Source organism: Lissotriton helveticus, chromosome 12, assembly GCF_964261635.1.
Source record: "Lissotriton helveticus chromosome 12, aLisHel1.1, whole genome shotgun sequence".
NCBI classification, from domain to species: domain Eukaryota; kingdom Metazoa; phylum Chordata; class Amphibia; order Caudata; family Salamandridae; genus Lissotriton; species Lissotriton helveticus.
This window is the reverse complement of record NC_136073.1, coordinates 335144487-335165158: the sequence shown is the minus strand read 5'-3', so window position 1 is coordinate 335165158 and position 20672 is coordinate 335144487. Positions and strand designations below refer to the sequence as shown.

The following is a 20672-nucleotide window of genomic DNA, read 5'->3' as shown; positions in this document are numbered from 1 at the left end:
ATCTAAGTTCAGACCAAATTTATAAGTTTACCTTTGTGAAACAGGCCCCTTGTTTTCAAGCTTGCTATGAAACTGATGAGAGGGAAACACTGCTGCTGGAAGCAACTTTTAAATAGAACAAATTGTTTTGCCCCATGATGAAAAGGTGGAAATAAATTTTTTTACCTTTGGAGAATCTCAGCTTCAACTAGACAAGTCAGTGTGCCTGGTTTTCTGACCAAACACACACAGGACCTCATTATGATGGCGGTCGGATGCACCATCGTATCAGGATGGAGACTGCCCGACATGTAGTCGGCGGCTCCATCCACCTTAATACAATGCGACCGCCGTGAAGGTGGTGGCAAGCATGCGTTTTTCAATTGTGGCTTGTGCTGAGCCTTTTTCACACCACAGTACAAGCCTCAATTGAAAAAGGCATGTTTTCAAACATCCATGCACCATGTGGTTCTTGGCACAGTGCATGGATGTTTGGAGTTGCACCACGTGTGCCCGCCTGGGCCCATAGAGGAGACCCCCGGGGCACTGAACCTTCCTAGGGGCCCCCAGAGTCCCATTTCGTCTGCCTTTACATAGCGGTCAGACCACCATGTAAAGGCAGAGGGAAAAGGGACATCATAATCCCCAGAGCCGTGCCTAGGCAGGCACTACCCCATTGTAGGGATTACGCTACCACAGGCTCTTTGAGCCTGTCAGAGGTAGCGGTCGGTCCTTTTGCCTGCTGCGTTCTGACCGACCGCAACATTATGTGGCAGTCGAACCTCAGCCTCCGATGCTACATGGACTGCCACCTAAGGCCTGTCGGTGGTCATCTGCCCGACGTCATAATCGGGCCCATAGACCTCATAATGAGACATTTCACAATACTGGAAGTGAGTATGATGAAGCAACTAAATTGTGTATTTCAGCAATGAGGCTGTTCATGATTATATTAGGTACCAAATAAGAGCTAGTGATTCTGTTGCCAACTTTTTGACATGGGGCACGTGGTGTAATTTCATTTGCTCATTACTTTACACTGCTCCCTTTGCCAAACTTCATACTAAACAATATCCTGATGGTGCCATTGATTTTATGTTTTACTTTAAACCACCGTCCAAAGCAGATATGTAATTGTGGCTTGTGGCCACTATGCAACATAAGGCCAGTAAGTGGTGGAAAGCGGCAGGTCAAAGTACACACTCCTTCACAAAAAGATAAACACGAACGTTGAAATAGAAAAGGCGAGATTTCAAGAAGTCATATTATAAAATAAGGCAAGGAAAGCGAAAAGGAAGTAAAAGATAATTATGTTTTCGGGCCATAAATATGATACACAAGTTGATTGAACCATTATTAATATTTGATGCTTGGCCACGATGATAGCTAGGTGTACCTAAAAGGTAAATATGGATGTCTATGGAGTGAGGCTATAAATTACATGTGCAGTAACATGGCAAATGAGTGGTAATTTGAGAAATTAGCTAAAATATGCTACAACTAGTAAAATGATGAAAGCCTAAGCTGTTAACTAAGGGGCAGATGTATCAAGATACCATTTTGCGATTCTCAAATAGCGATTTTTAAGGAATCGCTATTTGAGAAGTGCAAAATGGTATCTATGTAGAAATTCGCTATTTCTTAGCGATTTCTTAAAATTCCTTAATTGCTATTAGCAAATTGCTAATCGCAATTAAGGAATAATTTCCCATTCATTTCTATGGGCCAGGAGGCCCATAGGAATGAATGTGAAATTATTCTCAATTTGCGATTAGCAATTTGCTAATCGCAAATTGAGAATAATTTCAAGGGTGCAATGGTGTCTTAAGGACACCCTGCTGCACCCCTGAATTTGACATGTGTGCGCATATGGTGCACATATGAGCGTCATATGGCACCTTTAGAATTTTAAAAAAGTGCATTTTGAAAAGAATTCGCCAATTACCACCAACTACAAGTTGGTGGTAATTTGCGAATTCTTAGTCAAAAATCTCAACACTGAAATGCTTAATACATTTCAAATAAGAAATCGCAATTTGCCATTTCTTAAAAGCCCCGAAATATAAAGGAATCGCAAAATTTGCGATTCCTTAATATTGCGAGGCTTTTTACATGATACATTCCAAATCCCATTTTTTTTTTGTCGCAAACGCTACTATTTTGCGAATCGCAGCGTTTGCGACAAAAAAAACGGATGATACATCTGCCCCTAAGTGTGGATCTTGCACACTGGTTACACGTTCCGATATTCTTGTTTCATGATTATGTACTTAAAATTCTATATTAACATCATGCATGCTAAACCTTAAAGACACTTTGACAATAACAATGACCCTTTGCCAAAACAAAGGCAAATGTTTATAATGTATACTTGACAATTGTATTTGATTTTCAAATTCATGTTACGTATTTTCCCTTTTGAAAAAATAAGATTGTTTTACTGTAACTCCTTTGCTCACCATAATACCACCACGAACCAATGGCATTTTTTTTAACTCGTTGGAATAATGTATTAAATTATTTTGTATTTTATTAAAAGTGCATTTGACGCATTTATATTAAAACAAATACATTTTAATCTTTTATTTAATTTAGGTTTAACAGCTTTTCCCTTTAGTTAGTTAATGCTGCACAATATAATATCAAATGAGGTATTTTGTTTCAGAGGTAATTATGGAGAGGTAGTGGTACATTCAATCATATTCACACTTCTACTCGCAGTGCTTGCATGGTGACTGAGTACGACCGATGTTACGTTTTTCAATGAACACTACGGGTATTTATCTTATGACATCATTACTCTCGTCACACTTCTTCCTACCCCCTCACTGCTCCTCACTACAAATTATTCACTCTTTCTCTGCTTCACTCTTCACTCCTCAACATGCCGTGAGTGATGTCTGAGGAGTCATAAAGGTAAATTATATCTTAAAATGGATACCCGAATGTTCATTTTAAAAGGTTATTATTTCTCCTCTTGGCTGTTAATTCAAGGAGAAGAGAGGAGTTTTGTTGTTTTCGCATGCTGGTGACAAACCCCAGCCGTCACGCTCCACGGTGCTCGTGTGCTGATGACGGCTGGGGTTCGTCACGGCCCCGCCCTGTTCGTTTGTTTACCGCACAGCAGCGGAAACGGGCCAGCAGCGAAGGGGTTAAAAGGACAAAGCAAACACAAGGAGATGATGGACTGAGCGCTGAAACTTTTCAGACACTCACCCCCAGTCACAGATCTGGGTTGAATCCATCATAATTCTTTAGCTCATTTCGCCACCCCAGTTCAGTTTTTAACCGCATGTGTGCGGCCGCTATTTTTGCGCTGTGCGGCTTTTTTCAAAAAGCCGTGTTACATGACAAGCTGAGCTCGTCATCAGCGTGCGAGCGGCACAACTCATGACGAGCTCAGCTCGTCATGAGCACAGAAGGGGTTAAAAGGACACCATAATGGTGTGATCTGTCTGGAGGGTGCCCCACTTTGCTACACTAAATTAAGATTTGCAAATCGCATTCCTGAAAATGTCTCATAATTCCGATTTCATGTTATGTATTTAACTTTTTTAATATTCGAAATACATTGGAATTTGGTTTGGATTATCTCAGGATAATACATATTTTATTTACTTAAAGTAACAACAAGGAAGGAGATTTGGCACAGTAATGGAAGGACACTTGGAAGCACATTTACTATGAATTGCATTGTCCTTGCCTCACACACAGCATTGCAAGTGTTTAAGTGATATTTACAAAGCAAAGCAATTAGATATTTGTAGTGCCTTGCATTACATCACCCACAAAGTATTGCAGCACACTTAATACCTTGTGCTGCCTTGTGTTACCCAGCATCAAGAAGGAGTTACTTGTGTGGGGCATGGGCGTTCCTTTACGTCCCCTCCAAGTAATTTGACACAAACCAAGATTTACTAACATCATTAAACCTGGGTTTGAGCAAAAATGGTGCGCCAAACCGACCTTGTTGTAACAAGGAGAAATATCTGTAGTTCTCTTTGTTACTTCGTCTTTGCATGTGTGCTGAATTCTACAGCAGACATACAAATGGAATACATCTTTCAGGATAGTTTTTGTGCAGGGAGGTAACCTGGAAAGATACATGGAGCTTTTTTGGGATCCCCCAGTTTTAAAAAATGCGGCGCAGCTGACAAGTACCGTTTTTGTGAACCTGTTGAGCATTCTGTGCAGGTCGGTGCAGCAAAGTGAAGAATTCTGAAGCCATTTCCCATACTGTCATCCAGTGCTGGCACTTTGTAGGCTAGGGAAGCACTCTAGTTCTCGGTTACATTTATGTGTTTACAGAAACAAGGTGTAAGGAGTGATATATAGGTGGTGACTATAATGAGGTTTTATCTCAGCTTCTGCTGATGAATCTCCGTAGGAGATATAGGTAGGGTAGGACCTAACGAGAATGCAACAGTTTGGTGTTGTATAGCTGTCACACTTACAAAATGCATTATCAACCAAAAGTAAAGGTTGTCTCCATGCCCAAATACCAGAGTTTTGCTGGCATCTGCGGTTGCATATTTTTTTACAGTGTTGTCAACACATTTTGATTCCACCACAATGTTACTTACTTTTTTTTCCAATTCTAGTTAGTCTATAATCATGTTAACCACATTAGTTACGTTTTGATTACAGTGCCTTCTTACATTTAAGATTTTTGTGGGTGAATAAAGAATGTTCTAAAGCTGCAGTATACATGAAAAGTGTTTTGGTTGCCAGGACATTATGAAAGAAAAGTCCAACATTGGAAATGAAAGGATGAATACATGTAATGATGCAGTTTTTCTCTATTTCATTTACCTTACAGTGGGATTAACTTCATCGACCTGATGGTGAGACAAGGAAACATTGATAACCCTCCAAAGACACCCCTGCTTCCTGGCTTTGAATTATCTGGAATTGTTGAAACACTTGGGGAAGGCGTTAAAGGATATGAGGTAATTTTTGCCAAAACTCACATGACATTGAAAATATTTGAACATGAACCTTCATCTCCTCTGCAATTTCAACTTTAGTCCATTCAGCTAACCAAATATTGAATTTCTTTACCCATAAACAACCCCATATATAATAAGTGTTGTATTTATTTCCTTTCTGTTGCCAAAGTAAATATGTAAACAGAGCTTTGAAATATGTCCTACAGAACAAACATTTCTCCCCCAAACCACCCAATAATTATATGTACAGTTTCATTTCAGGTACCTACAATTATAAATGTTTTGGAAATTGTTTTCTTAGTTATTTCATTTTAGGTATACAAAAATACAAATATTTTTGTTGAATATAACTTTCTTTACCATCATGCCAATGGCTGGAGAGAATGAAACTCCTACCCCCCAAGATGCCATGAAACTACTTAAAAGTTGCATATGTAGAATATATCCGGGGTTCAAGTGAGGATGTAATTATTAAATTATATTACTCTCTGTAATGTATTTTAAGTCAAAGCACGTGAAAGATGAGAAGTCCACTCTTTTTTTTTTTTTTCGTGGTATTTATACAAAGCTGCCCTAGCTGCAGGTGCCACAGGGCACTTAACATAACATATTTTGCTACATGAAAAATGTATCTTCCAACTACTATATCTATGACTATCTATGGAAATTATCGTAACTTGGACTAGATATAACGAAAGGAGAATAATGGTAGAAAGAGCTAAAATGTGTGTTTTTACATTTTTATTAAATGTCAGGAGAATTGACATTGTTATGTATTCAGGGATGTGGTTTCATAGTCTTGGGGATAAACAGGAGAAGTTCAGTTTACTGGTCTTGGTCTTATTCATCTTGGGGACCTTCAGAGTCAGTCTCATTTTTTCTCTTGTTAGATTATCTCACTGTGGTAAGCAGCTGTTTTTGTCAGTTTATTGAATTGTTCATTGTAACTCTATTAATTTCTTCCTGCCTCGGCTAAAATGTTGGGGAAATAACTGAACAAGCAGTTATCTGCCTTTGTGGAGGTAAATGGCCTTCTCCATGACTCCTTCTGAGCAGGTTATGGCACCGAAATGGCTCTACTGGAGATGGTTGAGTTTGTAACGAAGAACATTGCTAAAAGCACACCTGTTATGGTGGTGGTACTTGACCTGTCAGCAGCGTTTGACACAGTGTCCCATTCCATCCTTTTGAACAGGTTAAGTCAACAGGGAATTCGGGGCAAGGCTATCTCCTGGTTTAAATCCTTTTTGGAAGGCAGATCCCAGTGAGCGTACCTCCACCTTTTCTCTTCAGGGTCCAAATTGGGTTTGTGGTATACCTCAGGATCAGCCTTGAGCCTGCTCTTGTTTATTCTATACCTTGCCCCTCTGGTTGATTTGATTGAAACCTGGGGTGTGAAGGTGGTCTCATATGAAAGATGGCACTCAACTGCTATTTTCTTTTCAGTAACGTTCAGAGGTAGCTTTATGTAACTTTAAGGAGTGCCTCAAAGGAGATGATGCCTGGATGGAGCCAAAGTGTCTTAAATTTAACACCCACAAAACAGAAGTTTTGTTTTTCAGCCAAGACAGCACCCTGCCATTGAACCTCTAGTGGCCTGATGAATTAATTCATCTCCTGATGCCTACGTCTTCTGCTAGGAATCTAGCCATTATTTTTGACTCAGACCTCTCCTCCTGTGCTCTAATTAGGCATATCTCATTAGTCTGCTTCCTAAAATTGAAAACCATACAGAAGTATTTGCATTTTGTCCCAGGTGTGACCCGTAAAATGATAGTACATTCTATGGTAACGTTTCAATTGGTCTACTCCAACAGTCTCTATCTCGGCTTGCCTGCTTGCTTGACATACAAACTTCAGATAATTCAGAATGCAGCTCTAAGACTGATATAGCGAGTCTCTCCGTCAGGGTATCTTCCCCCATTTGAAGCAGCTGCACTGGCTCCCTGTGGCAAAGTCTATCAAATGTAAACCCTTATGCTGGTCTTTAGAGCACTTGTAGGATGAGGCTCTCCCTTTTTGAGGAACAGGCTGATCCCCTACACCCAAGAGAGAGTGTTAAGGTCTAACAACCTCAGTTTAATGCAGATTCCAAAATCTTTTGAGGTCTGCTATTTAGAAAGCTCCTTTACGGTCCTTAAGGGAAAGCTCTGGAACAATCTGCTACCTATGCTGCATTGAGCTGAGTCATTTACTAATTTTAAAAGAAACGAAAACACTGGCTGTTTGATGCAGCCTAGCTGGCTGAGTAACCATGGTGGTATTTCTGTGTTTGCTTTGAGCGCCAGGACGCTTCTGCTGAAACAGCTGCACGCTTAACAAATGTTATTTGATTGATTGATTGTAACTCAGGTTTTTGTCCACAGTGAATCCATCCATTCAATGAATTTTTATAAGCATTCTTCCAGATAGGCTATATTTAAATGGTTGGGCACCCTAAAGTACAATTGCATATTGTCCACATATTGGTGTATTAATAAATTTTTACCTTGCACTACTTCAGTTCGTAGCTTCATGTACATGTTAAAGGGTGAGAGAAGAGCAATGATCCTGGTGGCGCACTGGAGTTTAAGTAGTGTAAGGAAATGCCTCTTTTAGCATGTTCAGCCCCAAATATTTGGACCTATGCTGCTCGTTTATCGAGAGTGCACTGAGGCCTGTTAACCAGACCTCAGTGCCAGTGTTCTAACTTCTTACAAAGTTTGTGCCGAATTGGGTACCCCAATTGGAATAGACTGGCTTACTCATAAGTCCCTAGTATATGGTACCCAGGGTACTCCGGCAATGTGAGGCAGGTTTCCACCAAGGGCTGCAGCACTGATTGTGCCACCCTGTGTGTAGCAAAGTACAAAACGGCTCCCAGCCTGCCACTGCGGACTGAAAGGGCAGTAGTAACACTGCTAGTTCAACGTTGCCATTCAAACAAATGCAAAGCCCCACTTCCCTTAGCGATATATGTAAGTCTCCTCTAAGGAAGGCCTATCAAGCCGTAATGCAGAGGGCTGTATATCATTAAGTAAGACATGTATTTTATATATATGTCTTAGCACTAACACTTCCCAATTGTTGTTTTGCTGTAAGAGAGTTAGTAGCCTCATTGGTTAACACAGGATTGCCATCTTACCCCTCAGCTCAGCTTACTCATGAATGGGACTACCTAGATGGATACTGTAAGGTATCAAATTATTAGTGGCATTACATCCAAATTGACACCCAAGTTGAATTTAATGTCACTATTATACATTTAGAACGTTGCCGCTCTGTGACCCAGTTTGTCAAGTGGCCTCATATGGTTGCTGGCCAACAGCAAGATTTCTACCGTCCTGAGGAGTCATGTGAATGACTCCCAGGCTTGGGAACAATAGCAGCTTGATACAGGGTGAGGTGTCACCTCCCATTTGCAGGAAGTCACTGAGGGTGTTAGCCCTAAAGCCGAGATTGGTGGTCAAATTGTGATTACACTCCTGAGGGACTGCCATTTGTTCAGTTAGACAGGTTGGTGGCAGTAACAGAGAGGGAAGACCAGTGCCCAAACTGGTTTTCCAGTGGACACGTAGCTTACAATTGACCACACTTCTAGGGTGTGCTACCAAGCTCCTAAGATCCGAAGAAGGATTCAGAAATATTGAGAGTGGGTAGAATGGTGCACTCTGAGATAGCTAGATGCCATGCATAGTTGGAAAGTCATCACCAAGAGGAAGAGGACCTGGTAGCCTACTGACAAGTGACCACATCATTCCACTAGGGCACTTTCTGGCCATACATATAGCGCCTCTGTCACCGTGAACCTCAGATCATGCCAGATCCGGAAAGAGGACCGAAGAAGGACAGCCCTGCTGACCCCTGTACTTGGCAAAGAGTGACTGCATCGCCTTATGGATTTCACCTGCCGCAACTTGTGCTAACTCAGACCAAAGAAGAAACTCCAAGTCAGCTGACCCCTGGAACCAGCACCAGGGACATCAAAGCTGAAGTAGCCAATTTTGGCAAGTCATCCCAAGAGACTAATACTTGATGGGCAAAAGTTGCACCAAAGTCAGACGGACCTGAGCGTATCACCTAATTCCAGATTGGTTGCCCAAGACCGCTGTGGACTGAGACCGCTAATACCGCCACAGCTGGCCTTTTACTGTATCAAAGAGGACTTTGAGGGACCCCGACCTATGTCCCCAAAGTCACCCCACTTGACCCAAGGACCAAGGAGTCACTGTAAAGGTCCCCCCCCCTGTGGACTGCACAGCACCCAGAGCATCATTGAGCATCTCCTGCATCTGCAGCATCAGGACCACTCCATTGAAGTCTATGGCGGTCATGCTGTAAAGTTTGAGACTGGACTAGAAAACACTTTGGTGGCCAGGTACCTGTCCAAATACTCCTTACTGCCCCCTACCTCAGACCTTCACCCTGAAAGATTTTTGTCACCCAAGTAAGGCTAGAGAAGTCAAACTCATCTCTTACAAACTTTTCAAAAGTTTACAATTTTATGGTCACTAATGCTAGTTTGCGCTTAAACTAAGATCTAGGTTTTCTTTGAAAATCTATATTTCCAAAATCCTCCACTGGATTTTGCTCATCCCAGTCTCTAAAAATTCATAAAAATGTAATCTAGTTTTATAAATTGGTGTTTTCTTTCATGTTGTGTGGACATCTTATTCTATTGTTTGGTACTGTTGAATGCTTTACACGTGTTCCTTTATTTAAGTCTTGCTGCTTGAAGCCACTGTTACCCAGAGTTGAGCTTAAGGTTTTACAAATAATCCTGATTGGACCAAGACAAATTATGTGCGTGTATTACATGGTAAGGCTGCATAGCAATACCATATATTATACCCAAAGCCTCACAAGTAACTTCTTTACGAAATGAAGGAATCGAGCATTATGCATTGTCATTGGCTCGGCAGAAGTGATTGGAGCCAGTTCGAGGCAGATCCACTGATGCTCATTCTGGCTCATAGGATGTGTAGCAGGGATGAATGATTGAGGATTTGAGGATGTTATCGGTGAATAATTAGTGTGACTGATTCCATACTGCATGTCCGTCTGGATCCTGATTGTGACTTATTGAGGAGGCTGTTATTCACAAAGTGATAGTTGAGTTGAAAAAAGGGCAGTTTAATTACAGACCTGAAGATCTTGAGGTTTTCCCAGTCTAGTTCCGATTTCTTGATTAGTGGTGAGATTTGTTTAGTTTTAAGAGCTATTGGGAATGTTGTGAGTACACAGTACTGAGGTCATTAAACATATATGTCATTAAAAGTAGCAAGAGGTGCTTCAAAGATACCAACATGTCCTGTTCAATTATCTAGGTGTCATCATTTTTTTGTATTTTGATTCATACCCTAGTAATGCAAATTTCTAGTTTTGTAAAAGGCAGGTGTTAACAATACCCTGTTTGATGGTATTAATTTTACTGACCTCGGAAGAATGGAAGTCTGGGTTAGACTTGATTACATGTGAATGTTTGCATTTGTATGCTTTAGCATAATTCTGAATTTTGCATTTGGATACTTCACAAATATTACTAAAATCATATAAAATGATTACATATATGAATGGTGTTAAAAATGACATCAACGGGATTAGAGATATCTGGATACGACACACTTGATTTAACAGTTCAGCAGTTTTTCCTCAAAACTTTAGGACACTTATTATTGAAGGAAAATTTGATTCAATCTGCTCCTCAAGAAAGCTGAGCACTTGACCCGCCAGGTCACAGTGTGGACGACCAAATGATAGGACTGATCATTTGGTTTGTTTGATGGTTATCCACAAATACACGTGTACTGGATCTGGTTTGACCAGTGTTCCAATTGATTTCTTGACATCACCACTCCCTTGTGTTCTCCTCTTTCTCTTTATATATTGTTACATGGTGACTGCAGCACCAACTGACATAGAGAGAGACTTGTCAGTTTTGCCAGCTAATTGTTTGGCCTGGAGACCTCCTAGGTTCTTGTGTGTTATTCATATGATGTTACTGGGGAAGTGAACCAGTAGTAGATCTTTAAACTTCTTCCCTTTGACCCTATTCTCCCTGTTTGTTTCTGATGCATGTGATTACCGTTGTCACAAACCAAGCAAGAATAAACACATTTTACTGAATATTTTTAAATTCAGAGCACAAAGTATCTAAGAAGTCCTACAAGTCCATGCTAGAGATAATTTGGATAGGACTAGATTGCATTTCTAACTTGACATCCCGCTTGGGGTATACATTGTGATTTTTAGAATGAAGATCTTGGCAACAGTTTTGTGATTACTTTTCAGTTTTTATGGACAAATCAGTGGGATGAATTAGAAGAGTTACTTTCTACACATCTTTATGTCGGTTGTCAGGTGGATATTGTTCAATTACATAGCTGGGATGAAATGACTACTCACTTTATCTTTGACACTTTTCCTTTTAGAAAAGTACAGGAAATCCTTAATTCCAGGACAGATTGACTCACGATATTTAGAAGAATGATTTCAAGATGAATTCCGAGTGTGTGCACACATGAGCAGCCATCATAACATTGTTTTAAAGAAAGCTTCAAGCAAGCAATGCAAGATAGCTGCTGTGCATCCTAACATTTGTTCATTCTTATTCTCACTGACAAAATTTCACTTTAAAAAATCAATGACCAATTCTCTGTTATTAACTTTCTTTGCGTCTTTGCAATCTCATCAGATTGTGACATGAACAATGCTGACCCCGACACAGATGGGACTGAAAATTTATTTTTGGTAATAATATTTTGGTCTCTTATGTAACCTAAATTGATTAAAAGCAGTCACAAATGAACATTATTCTAATTCCATATATTTAAATACAATGAAGGCAATTCACATACACATTTGCAAGTATGTGTAGTAGTCCTTTGGTAGTACTACTTCCCATACTCATAAATGCAATTCTTAAAGGTGCTGGGTGGCAAAAATCTTGACTTCAGTGATGTGGTTTCTCACGTGAGAAGTTATCTGTCAGGAGATCATAAAGCTTGATGAAGTTGGGTTTCTTATTGGCAGAGGTATGCACCTTGTCCAAGCAGGAACCACAACCCTAGTCAGAGTAAGTGTAGTACACATTAAAGGTTTACCTGTGCGCACCCTCTGGTATCATGCCACAGAGCAGTCAGGCTAAACTAAAGACGCAATGTGTAAAGTATTTATGTACACACACATAAACACAAACACACACACGTACACACCCACAGTAACACAGTAAAAAAAAACACAGTAGTACTCCACACCAGTTTAGAAAAATAGACAATATTTATCTGAGTAAAGCAAGACTGACACAACAAAAATCCAACATACACACGTCAAGATATGAAATTTGTAAGACTAAATCAAAATGAAGTGCTTAGACATCAGTAGCTCGAACTGGAGCTATCTGGTGGAGCTTGCTTGGTGCAAATACAAAAGTTCAGGTCGACCATGATGGAGCAAGGGCCGGATACTGGAGTCACGCAGAACTGCTGACAGTACCTTGGATGCGTCGATGCTCGGGGACGATACGTTGCAATACAGAGGTGATGTGTCTCTGTTGCAGGCGATGCGTCGGTCCCGAAGTTGGGCAAGTTGTTAATGTGTTGATGTCAAGAGAGCTGTGCATTGGTTCCGAGTCATCGATGTCAAACCGCTGGGCTAAAGGTGATACATCTGCGAGAAGCCACGCCGGACTGGGAAAGCGTCGTAGTCGGGATGGGACGTTGCAGATGTCTGCGATGCATTGTTCAAGACTTACGCAGCAGTGGTGATTCAGAGGCGGTGCGTTGGCAAAGTCGGGCTGTTTTGTAACTTGAGGTTGTTGTGTTGAGTACTTGGTGAGCGGTGTCCACGGCTTCGGTGCAGGCAATGCATTGGTTTCACACAGAATGCGCCAGTTCAAAACAAGGCTTTGCAGTTGATGTGTTGATTTCTTGGGTTGCAGTACCAAACACTAAAAGGCCCAGGACTGTATTTGGCACCACTTGGCAGAGCAGGATTCACAGTAGAGGAGCCCAGGTGCTGGTAGCAAGATGAAGGTGAAGTTTTGATATCACTGAAACTTCAGTAACAGGAGGCAAGCCCAAACAAGCCATTGGAGAACCTTTAGATGCAGGATGTAAAGACTAAAGTTCAGCCCTCTCACTCCCAGGCAAAAGCAGTAGGCAGCAGGCCAACACAGCAAAGCATGTATTAAAGTGTAGTCCCTCCTGACAGAATGTACTCAGTCCAGAAGTGTTCTGAGCATATGGTGTCAGAGGTCCAGTACTTATTCCAATTTTAGCCTTTGAAGTAGGTAGACTTCAAAGAAAGGGCTTTGTAGCGCACAAGACACTGCCATTCCAAGCCTTGGCTCCAGACACACTCCTGGGGGTATGAAGTACTTTTTGTATGTCAGGTACATATGCCAGCTCCCCTCTCTAGCTCAAGAAGACCCATCAGCCTGCTGAAGGGCAATCTGGATATGCAGGGCACACCTCAGCTCCCTTTGTGTGTGACTGTCTTAAGGTAATTGCACAAAGTCCAGCTGTCACCCAACCCAGACATGAATTCCAGGGACAGGCAGCGGCACACATTGGTTTAAGTAAGCAAATGCCAACTTTCTATAAGTACGTTTAAAGAAACAAGGGAACCCAGTGGATCTTAAGGACCAGGTGTACAAGTATTTGTAAAGGAACAATGGTCCTTTATCCACAAGATAATATACAACAACAGTACATAGAAATATAATGAAGTCTATGTTTGGAATCCAAATGGAAAACATAAATGTATTGGTTTAGAATAAAGGGTTAATTGAAGTGAAGCTGCATTTGGTGGTCAGATCTATGTAATACTCAATGGCTCTTCGAAGATATGCTTGGTTGCGCTGCTTGGGCCTCCATAGAGAGGCTCAGGCAAAGAAGCTTAATACCACCTTTGATCATTCTCACCTCTTTAATGAGCAGATTTCTGTAGATGTCGATATTGCTGCCAGCAGATGTCTTAATGCTTAATGGATGGGCTTTCCATCTCTGATGAACATACCTGGCGAATTTGGTCGGGACTTGAGAATTTTATGGGACTGCTACATTTCAGGTGTTGACAACATTCCATTTCTGATAACCAGTAACTACTGCTATCACACAGCTAGTGAGGTTGTGGTGCCTGTATAGAGTACCATGATCAAAAGTGACCATTGTAGTAATCTCCATCCATGACTTCCACCAATCAGACCATGTTGAACGCCTCCTTTAGGACTAAATCAGAATGAGTGATTGTGTTCTGGAGATTAGTACTGTTCAGGATGCTGTTGGCCACAGTTCAGTTCCATCATCTTATTGGGGGACTTATGGAGGGCTTGTTTGTCCCCGTTTGTGGGTTGTTTGTTTTTTGATCTCTGAGCTCTGTTTCTATTTTCCTTTCTAGGCTGATAATGGTTGGTGTTTCTCCTATTTTTCCCCAGCCATGCTCTTCTGGTCATGTTGACAGGGTTGTTTCTTGCACGTTTAGCTGGAGGGAAGTGTATGTCAGATGTCAGATGTCATATCTTGGTGTTCGCAAGGCATAGCTTAATTTTTGACATTTTGTTCGGCATGTGATGTATGTTGACTGCTTATAGACAGATGGGTCTTCCCAATCTGCCTTTTCTCACCTGAGAAAAGAAAAAAAGATGTGCTTCTTCATAAGCGAAAGCTAAATTAAGGATCTTCCAATACTCTAGAGGCTACAGTTTTGGACCCCTAGGGATGTGAATAGCTTTACATATGTTGTCAATCATCTTCATGTCCCCTGGTCTCCTGCCAGGGTAAACCAGTTCTTTCATGTCGTCCTATGTGCTATCAGCGGTACAAAAGGGGGTGGTGATGGACGGAGCATCTGAATGAATCAAACACTCACACCCAGTCAAAAGATCTGGGTTTAATCCATGTGCTATCAGCAAGGATGAATGCTTACTGGCAGTTCAGGATTTACTTGTTTCCTTGTTGTTGGGTTTTCTTCCTAGCTGGATATTGTGTTATTATTGCCTTTATGGATGCACCTAGTGCTTGGTCTTTTGTCCACTTAGACCCATCGCTCCTCCTGGTGTTATTGTTGGTTTGGTATTGATTCCAGAGCCGAGGATCTGCAGTTTGAATTATGCATCAGAACAAGTGATTGGGCTGTGGTATCATGGTTTCTGAGTATTCTGTATTACCTGTAGATTCCTGACAGACCTGCCTACCTACCATTCTGAGGACTATTGCTTAATAAGGTTCCAAGTTAGTTTTGTGAACTGCAGTTTGGTACCTTTCGTCCATCTCGTCTTCCTCTCTAAGGCTTGGAAAAACGGACGAGAACAGAAGTTATAACACCAGGATAGCGCTGTAAACAGCTTGCTAACGTCACATCCTGGGAGGCACCATAGTCGGGATAGAGCCACAGACTCCCATGCTGGCACCCAAAACTTATTTTTTGTTTACGTCATTCAGTCTGGGCCTGGAGGAGATTCAACATGTGAGGATTCTGCACATAGAGTATTCATCAGAAATAAGAAGGTTAACTAACTTATTTGTTTGATAGGTTTACATTTGTGAATTGGGCTCGTTTTGTGTAGCATAGAGTTACTTGACATTTACAAATGTTCTTGTGTTTTTGTTTTATTATATAACAGATATATTTTCAAATAAGTCTGTTGGCAGTTCCATGTCTTGCTCAGCAGTTAATATTTAACGGTCAGCTGACATCCCCAATATTCCGTTTGATTCAAATTATATTTTGAAATGTCTGTGTTCCTAATGCCTTATATATACCTACTTTATATACATTTGTAATGGGGGTTTCATGCGAAAAATTATTTTGTGCGTTTATAGACGTAAGGACTGCTTTTCAATAAAAGTTACGGTTCTAAGTAATTGTATTTTGACTATAATATTTAGCTTCAAATAGGTAACACTATGCTTATATGCCCAGCATTTTCAACATCAAATGGCTAGATTACAGAATGTACTTATACATTTTCCTGGAAAATATTTTTTGTGAATTTCAGTGCGTGCTATTTGTGAGGTTCACACGTGAGTGGGCCTTCAAAGATTTATTTTTAATTTTTTAATTTTGATTTATTCAATGTACCTTCTGAGACATAAAATCGGACACCTTATCTGTCCAACCATGATAAAAATCCACCAGGACAGTCGTAATGAGCCCAGGCCACTTAAGTTATCAGTGCATTTTAATATACTGTGTTGCAGCCAGGGTATTTTCTTATTTGAGATTTAGGAATTCCCATTCTCCCCATGCCTAGTTTTCAATCTTAATTGGTTAGATCTCAAGCAGCATTAGGTAAAGGTTAGGAGTTTTTCGATATGACTAAGGACCCATTACGAGTTGGATGGAGCGGTATCCTAGGGGAGGAGGAATACTGCCCTGCTAGAGTCCGGTGTTCCTGTACCCTGGAAACACACTGTATAAAATCACTTGACAAAAATAGAGGCGTTTCAACGAGCCTGCCACTTGGCATCCTCCAACATGTAAGGAGGCCCTGAGAGGGATCATCATACATCTTACCTTATAAAGATCAACCAGGTGTATCTCATTGTTTAGATTGGATCTGTAGGCCTCTGTATCTAACGTGATTAGTATTTTGCTAGGCATTTGATTTGTTCTAAGACTGTTTTGTGTGTCTTAAATTTCCAAATTATCTGCACTAGGGTTATCAGATTTATCCCCAAAGTCTCTCGAGTATTTATTCCCATTTTAGGAAAATGGCTTAGTAAGAATTTATTCTAATACCTTCATTATTGTGTTTAGTAGCGACCACCAAATTTGAATTGGACACGATTCTTTTATTCCTACTCAGTTGATTTATTTACTTATTTGACTGCGTTTTGCTTCATCAATGAATGTGCTTCACTTCCTTGGATATGTGATTCTGCAATAGTTACTGAAATGCCATTTTAAATTAATCCTAAACCTCATGCATCAGCTCAAATTACATTATTATATTCCATTTGCTTTTCTCCGCATCATGACGAGTCTGATCAGTAGTTTCCCACAGGGGAAGCATCAATTCCAGCCAACGCAAAGTCTGGAACTTTGTCCTGCACTGTGTACAACAGATGTCCAAAGGCAGAGCATAGGAAATAGAGAGAGTAATTAAATATCTCAAGGGAGTAGAATCTGTGACACAGGACACAGAAAATGATTACAGCCCTGCTAAGCCTTTATCATAGATTAAAAGAGTAGAATGCAAATACATGCTGCACAATATGAAACCATAAACCATAAAAGAGCTTCCGGGTAAACCGCATATGATGTGTCCCTCACTGGAGAGGTATAAGATGAATTATTAACACCTTTTAAAGTAAAACATTTTCTAATAATGGCTACTATTAATTATAGCATTATGAGTTTGATCCAGCACTGCTCCAAACCAAACCTCCAAACCATCACTATATTTCTTAGGAGCTATTACACTTTACTCGTCGGTGGGGCCCATGACACCGTGAATCATTCATACAAAAAAATCACCCTGCTCCCAAGATCAGTGAAGACTAGAGGAGGAGATGCTGGATTTTAGCGGAGTGTATTATTTCATCCTATTTAGTCTACAATTTTATACACTATATACATCTGCAGTTTATCAGCTTTACCATGGTTTTACCATTAAGAAACACTAAAACACCCCACCATTTGGTCAATGGGCCAGCTTAATTCTCCATTTATTTAATTTTTATTTAGAGACTTAATCTCCTAGCATGACCTTATTTTATTTTAATTAATTTAACAAAAGAGGGAGAGTAGAGGATGTTGTGATAGAATCAACCTCCTGAACTAGTTAATCAAACAATATGATTCTATCTACTTGCATTTTTATTTTTGTTTTTAGGTGTATAATATATAATGTGAAGTAGGTCTAGTGTCTGTTCGTGAGTCTTTGTGGATGACAAAGGCAAGCACTATGTGTTTTTAAAATACCCCTCACACACTATGATTCTCATAGTGTCATGCTTCATCATTGGGGTCTTCCCGTCCCTCTACGGGGCGGGGCGTGCTACGACCTGTGAACTACGCGGGAGCACTTTTTATTTTGAAGGTAGGCTATCTGTGGTGTGACAAATGTGTAAGTGGTAGGGGGTGTAGGGATTTAAGTGCAAAAATATAAAAATTAAAAATTTCCTGGCTAGTAGAAAAAATATTGTATTCGCTTCTCTAACTGGAAATATTAAAAAGGGGTTGTGGTAGGGCTATAAATTACGCCCTACTTGGTTGACATGTTTCGTTAGCAGTCCCCCACTGCTAAACTCATCAGGACCTCTGTTAATCCCCACTGTACTCAATAAGCTCACTAATGTATAGTATGTCTACTTTCCTAAAATAGACTAGCAAAAATAGGCTAGTCTATTTGAATCAAGGCTTGAGTTTGGCCTTTGAGGAAAAAATGGTGACCTAATATGGTCTATTGTTCACATAATATCGTGCCCCATGAGCTCAGCATCAGAGGTATATCCTTACGACTCGAGAGGGGTATACAAAAATTTTAGTTTTCGCCCTCGCTCCATCAAGTTCAAACAACTGTTACTGTATACTGGTACATGTTGTTTATAGCTGTTGCCTCTTTGCACTGTTTGCATATTCCAGGAATAAACTTAAGGTCTGACAGAAGAATAAATAGCCACTGTTATGATCGCATGACTTTTAATCTTCTTTTGTCCTTTTTATGATGTGCCTAGAAGAACATTTTTCCTCCCCTCTTTAGAATATTTAACATAAGACATTGTATCCCAGCTTTATTATTTCTGCAACAATTGAACAACTTGTTGGTCTGCTGTGCAATGGCCTCCTAGGCCAATCTTAAAAAGTAGGAAAGGCATGAGACTAAGACCTTTTTAAATGAATTGTGCCATGTATGTTTGACAGTTTTTATTATGTATGTCTTTTGTGATTCTTTATTCTATTATATGGTATTTTGTTTTATGTGCTTTTATGTTACTGAAGAGAGATTTTATTTATTGATTGACTTTGCCACTCTGCGTAATATCGCGATTTTCGAGTTTTCTTTTGGCCTAACCACCCTACCTATGTGTTAAAAGTGATCAGAACGTAAAAGCTAAATATGCAATATCACAAATGGAAAGATTCTAACCTCTCTTTATGCCTTTCAGAGAATATATGATGTTACAAGGCAAACAATTACAAAGCATTCTTTTACAAAACGGTTTTTACATCGCAACTACCATTACATTGCATGATTTTACAATGCATGCCATTACAATGCATTTTTAAAAACTACCATTACAACGCATTCTATTACAACGCATAGCATTCCAATGCATAATACTTTTAGGGCAACAGTAGGGTAAGTGTTGGATAGTGTAGGGGTAAAACTTACTTTTCCCACTCCAGTGAGTGCAACAGTAGGGTAAGTGTTGGACAGTGTAGGGGTAAAAATGACTATTTCCACTCCAGTGAGTGCAACAGTAGGAAAAGTGTTGGAATAGAAATTACTATTCCCATCTACCCCAAAACCCATACACACCCTAAAACTAAAAAATCTCCATTACTTACCTTATAATGTGTTGTAATGGCATGCGTTGCAATGGTATGCATTGTAATGGCAAGTGTTGTAGTGACATGCGTTGTAGTGGATTGCGTTGTAATGGCATGCAATGTAAAGACAGTTGCGTTGTAACATTTGCACTGTAAAAGCAGTGCGATGTAATAACTCCATTGTAATGGATGTTTCCCCTTTCAAAGAGAACAATACTGAACCCTTAAAGGTCACTACTGAACAACCTTGATGTTAAGAAAGCTGGTTAGATCTTAGAGTCTGATTACGATGCTTTCGGAAAAGGCCCTCACCGTTGGTCGGAGCTTTTGTGATAGCATCGGAATTTGCCAGTCGTAATCCTTTCCGCCCGCCTCATTACTATAGAGACAGTCGGAAAGGAATCCAACATGTCATTCCGACTGGCTTCCGATGGGCTCGGACAGCCCATCCGCCAGTCGGAATGCTGTCAGTAATCCCAAGGGCGGTTCTTTCCGACCTCGGGATTACGATGTTGGGTTTTGGCAGTCTTTCTGTGCCAGCCTTTCCGGCACAGAAAGGTTGTCGGAACTCAACTTTGGGGGCCCCTATTGGTACATTGTCTCTGTTTGGAGGCCGAGGGAGCACCTATGTGCCTTCCTGTTGATCCCTGCACCCCGTGCAGGCACCTCCTATTTTACAATGGGACATGCATTCCAACCCAAATGCATGCTCCCATTGTATAGTATAGGAATGCTACAGAACAGAGTTAGGTCGCATCCTAATTAGGCAGTCAGGACCGCCGACTGGGTGTTGGTTGGTCCCCTGACCGAGACAATGTCAGGCGGAGGAACTCAGCTCGACATCGTAATAGAGCTCGTATTTCGGCTGGATTTACCGAGTCTGGACTCAATACAGCCTGGCTCTGGACCTGCCTTTCATTTTGCAGCACCTGATGTTCTACTCCGAAGCAGAATAAAATGTTCATTGTCAGGGGGTCGCAATGTATGTTTGGTCAGGACACTTTGCTGGGGCCTATGAGTGCAGGTGTGGAGGTATGATAGACAGGAAACCTCCATCCCTGCATTTGCGTTCTCCGAACACAGACAGTGTTTTGAAAGCAGCCACTACCCTTTGAGGCACAGGAGCTGCTTACTAATCTAAGTTACTATTGAGGGGATAGCACTGAGGGAGCATGCAGCAATGCTGTGCACTGATGTGTGTTCCCTCAGTGCCGGTAGCCATCATTCACAAGAAAGCTGTGCCTGAGTGGACGCTATCACTTCACA

The 20672-nt window shown here is 40.7% G+C and overlaps 1 protein-coding gene across 1 annotated transcript in view; it reads left to right on the top strand.

Moving 5' to 3' along the window:
• The window catches only part of VAT1L (vesicle amine transport 1 like), a 1045598-nt gene that overhangs the window by 44416 nt on the left and 980510 nt on the right, over nt 1-20672 (top strand). The window contains exon 2 of the mRNA XM_078671542.1: nt 4799-4928. Coding sequence (XP_078527668.1) covers nt 4799-4928 — 130 coding nt within the window. The remainder of the gene's footprint in view (nt 1-4798; nt 4929-20672) is intronic.